General features: G+C 39.4%; 1 protein-coding gene across 1 annotated transcript; it reads left to right on the top strand.

Moving 5' to 3' along the window:
• Positions 1-346: 346 nt before the first annotated feature.
• Positions 347-1,776, top strand: hoxa13a (homeobox A13a). The gene is made up of 2 exons (XM_069176369.1): positions 347-1,004; positions 1,529-1,776. Exons 1-2 carry the CDS (start codon positions 347-349, stop codon positions 1,774-1,776), a joined length of 906 nt encoding a protein of 301 aa, XP_069032470.1.
• Positions 1,777-4,427: the final 2,651 nt, after the last annotated feature.

Here is a 4,427-nt window from a genome sequence, read left to right as displayed (position 1 = left end):
TTTTTAATTTGTAATAGCCTATAATATTCATAAAGAAGGTATGTGGCTCTTACTTTTACAAAATACAACATCTGCCCGAGTTATATCAGAAATGACAATAGCTGAATCCCTTCATAGGTACGGTCACCTTACTTCGCCGCATTTTTCTCCATTTAATTATCTGGTGATGTTTACCGTCCTCTTTGCATAGCCTGGTCACGTGACAACATCTGGACCAATAACAACGCAACCTCTGCGCCCTAGTGCGCGTCAGAGTGGCTTTACTCTCTGAGAACCAGTATCTCCTTTTTTCAGTCTCTGAGCTTTTTAAAAAAGAGCCAGAAGCTTCAATGTTGGATGCCGTGCTATGACAACGTCACTGCTCCTCCGTCCGCGCTGGGTCGACCCGTCCGTGATGTTCCTCTACGACAACGGCGGCGGTTCCGATGAAGTGAGCAAGAACATGGAGGGTTTTGCTGGTGGCAACTTTGCTGCGAACCAGTGCAGGAATCTGATGGCGCACCCCGCGTCCCTGGCACCCAGTACGGCTTACTCGTCAAGCGACTTGCCCACCTCCGGTATTGGCGAGCCAGTGAAACAATGTAGCCCCTGCTCTGCTGCTCAGAATTCATCCAGCGCGTCCCTGCCATATGGGTACTTCGGCTATCCATGCAGAATGTCGCATCACAGCAGCATAAAGTCGTGCGGAGCTCAGCCTCCCTCCGCATATGGAGAGAAATACATGGACACGTCCGCCTCGGGCGACGATTTCACCTCTCGGGCAAAGGAATTTGCTTTTTATCCAACTTACCCTTCGGGCCCATACCAACCTGTTCCCAGTTACCTGGACGTTCCTGTGGTGCCAACTATCAGTGCGCCGTCAGAGTCCAGGCACGAGTCCCACTCTCTGCTGCCTATGGAGAGCTACCAACCGTGGACTCTCGCCCCCAACGGCTGGAACAGCCAGGTTTACTGCGCCAAGGAGCAGCCTCAGCCTGGACACATATGGAAATCCTCCATACCAGGTAGGCTACATCCCTCACAATACAGCCTTTACAGGACACAGCTGTTTGACATCATAGTGTGTTATCCAAGTTCCCAACAAACAGGGTACACATTGTAAAGGGTTAGATGGGTGTATAGAATGGCAGTTAGTGTAAACCTTCATAGGAAACACCACATTTAAATGATAGTTTGTTTATCACAAATATGTCATTGTATTATAGCAAACAGTAGTTTCATGATTAGTTAGCAAGTGGAATAGACGAAACCTATAAATGCGCTAATCTGAGTCTCATTTCTGGTCAAATATGTTTCAATAATAATTATATCTGGCGTCTGCCATTTTCAAATTGTAGCCAAGCTTCCTACCTTTTGTTTTTAGGGATTTCACACTTCTCCGTAGCAAGTCTTAAAATAGTTACTTTTAAAGCAGAAGGAACAGGTTTTTATTTATTGGAAGAGAAGTATAATTTTGAGTGACTGTAAGGCTGAACCAGATGTTGTGAAGCAGGTTATGACAGCTTATTTTGTCTCTTCTTTTTCTCAGACGCAGTGTCTCACGCCGGAGGAGACTCTGGCTCTTATCGTCGTGGGAGAAAGAAGCGTGTGCCATACACCAAGGTGCAACTGAAGGAACTCGAGCGCGAGTACGCCGCCAATAAATTTATCACGAAGGACAAAAGGAGGAGGATATCTGCCCAGACCAACCTGTCTGAGAGACAGGTCACGATATGGTTTCAAAACAGACGCGTAAAGGAGAAGAAAATTGTCAACAAATTGAAAACAATCAGCTAGTTTTTTTTATTATTACGGACAAAATCTGTGGAAAATAAACTACTACTACTACTACACACACATATACACACACGCGCGCGTTTGGACACATGGATTTGGACAACGTACTCCTTCCTGACTGAACATGACTCATATGTATGTAGGCAAATGATTTCCCGGAGCTTTTGGAACAAACTTTCCGGGGCCTGTAAACGCCGGACCCTCCATTTCCTGCCACTTGTTGTAAAATATTGTTTAGGCACTCAAGTGGGAGAAAATGTATAGCTGCAGAATGTGTTACTTCTTTTTTCATTTTATTTTGGCATGCTCACTCTCAAAGCGGGTAAACTTTCCACAGCTCGGAGAGCTGTGCGCCACCGAGCTACACCTTTATCTCCAAGTTTAACGAGAGTGATAAATGGAAGATTCACAGGAAGTGACGGTGTTATATATTTGGACCTTGAGAATGTTAAATATTAATCAATCCTGGCTTCCTTTTTAAAACCTACTCACATGCTTAGCTTGTATGAAGTTTAGTCTTATCTTATGAATCCGTGCTCTCTCATTCATATCCAATCCATGGTGCAATTCTTATTATAATGCTTAGATAATCGCCCGGGATATGTGTTCATATCAATCATAGCCTTTATAATGTGTGCGTATTCATGTGGTTGTATATAAGTATAAAAGTAAATTCCGGCATGATATCCAGCTTGTGTGTGAGTCTAATGTGTTGGTGTTAAAGTCCGTCCTAATAAAAATGGACATGGTTGAATTTGATCCAAGTTATGTTGAAAAAAAGAAAAAAACATTTTATGGTTTGAGATGATATAATAATAGCATATTTTTTTTACACCTTTCCGCGTTATGTTTTGGAAGAAATTACTCTCCATTTTGCTTTGTACCTCTACCTATAAAATAGTCTGAATGCCCAGTCGCTCGCTGCATGTGATACACTAGGTTTCAGTGGTTAACCTGTCCTTGTTGTGGCTTTCTCCAGAAATACAAATTCTATTTAGAAATTCAAATATTTGAACTGTGCAGTAAATCCCTTTTTGGCTTCAGGGGAAAGAGGATGCAAGTCAACAGAGGCTGGTCTGAGCTGAAATATGGCCTGACATTGCCATCTAGCGACGACTGTGTGGCATACTGCAGAGACGTGTCTGGTGAAACATCACATTTAATGCTGAGAGGCCTTCTGCATAATAATAATAATAATAATAATAATAATAATAGTAATAATAATATTGTAACAGTAATGATAATAATAACACATTTTTACAATGTGCCTGCAAGATCACCTTAATATTGTATCCATGACTTTGGCCAAGACAAGACCCTTAATGAACAAGTGAAACGGGTAAGAAACAAAAACAAAACAAAACAAAACAAAAAAAACTCCTTTTATTATTATTTTTTTTTATAATGACAATGAAACACTGCAAAATATTCCCCTTATCACACTGTGACTTTATACTTGAAACGATTGCTTAGATAGTAAACTAGTAAACCTATTGCGAGAACATTTCCTCCTTAAAGACGCTGATCGGGTTAATTTATAAAACCAAAGTACAGAAAAATAAATCAATATTCTAATCGAAAAAAATAGACATATGGAAAGATCTGTATATACAAATTAATTTGTATTTTTGGAAAGTATTGCGCGGCCGGGTATGAGTATTTGTAGTGTATGACTAAAACGTAGGTTTTCAGCATCGTTATTTGTTTCTCTATCGCCTACTTTAAATGCATGGAGAAACAAAAATGATTAATCCCAAATACTAACCGTTTATCTTTTCCGTGATAGTTTCTGTGGCTTCCCTAAAAATAATGTTGTTTTAAATATTTTTACAAAAAATAAGCATAACAAGCAGAGCAAAACATAAAGTGTCGGAATTAACACTGTTATTTAAAAACAGTGTATATAATGTCAGCGTCTCTTGGTCCATTTTCCGGTGCATGTGTAACAATGTGTATGGAAATGGATCGTATTTTGAAAAACAACATCGCAATGGCTACTTTATTACTTTCACGTAGACTTGAGTTTTATTGAAAACGATTTTGTCTGAAATTTGTGCCTGGAAGTTCTGCTTTAAAAAAAAAAAAAAAAAAAAAAAAAAAAAAAAAAAATTGAAGTTACTCGCATCGTGTCGACAATCACATGGCAGCAGTTTACCTTTTTGTTTGTAATATATTTTCTTATCGCGTGACTAAGGGCGGTTGTAACGCAGCTCCAACCAAAGACCTATCCAGCATGTTTGACTTGGCTGCATTAACGAATATGATTCAGGCTTACTGGCAATCAAATGTCAGGCATGAAACCAGACCCGTCCTTACTCACAGGTTCAATTTGGCTTTCCCACCTGGAAGGATGATTGATGTGACTGTTTATTTTGTTAAGTGTGCCAGCTTTATGCATGATAAATAACAGTTACTTGCATACTGTAATCTAGCAATAATTTAATCTAAAAGGGGATGGTTTCTCACAAAAGATGGTAGGTTATTAAATATTTTAAAATGCTTGATTTCTATCAATCGTTATTGTAAACCTGGGTTCGTATTCGTATAGTAGTAGCAGCAGCAGCATAGTAGTGATAATTATATTCTTAGATATAGTATTATAGTCGAGCAAATTGTTATTATTATTATTATATTACCTTCAATAATGTAAC

The sequence above is a fragment of the Embiotoca jacksoni genome, unplaced genomic scaffold, assembly GCF_022577435.1.
Source record: "Embiotoca jacksoni isolate LCO1_2020_lvr unplaced genomic scaffold, fEmbJac1.0.p SCAF_7, whole genome shotgun sequence".
Lineage (NCBI taxonomy): Eukaryota > Metazoa > Chordata > Actinopteri > Embiotocidae > Embiotoca > Embiotoca jacksoni.
This window is presented reverse-complemented; position numbering and strand designations above follow the sequence as displayed.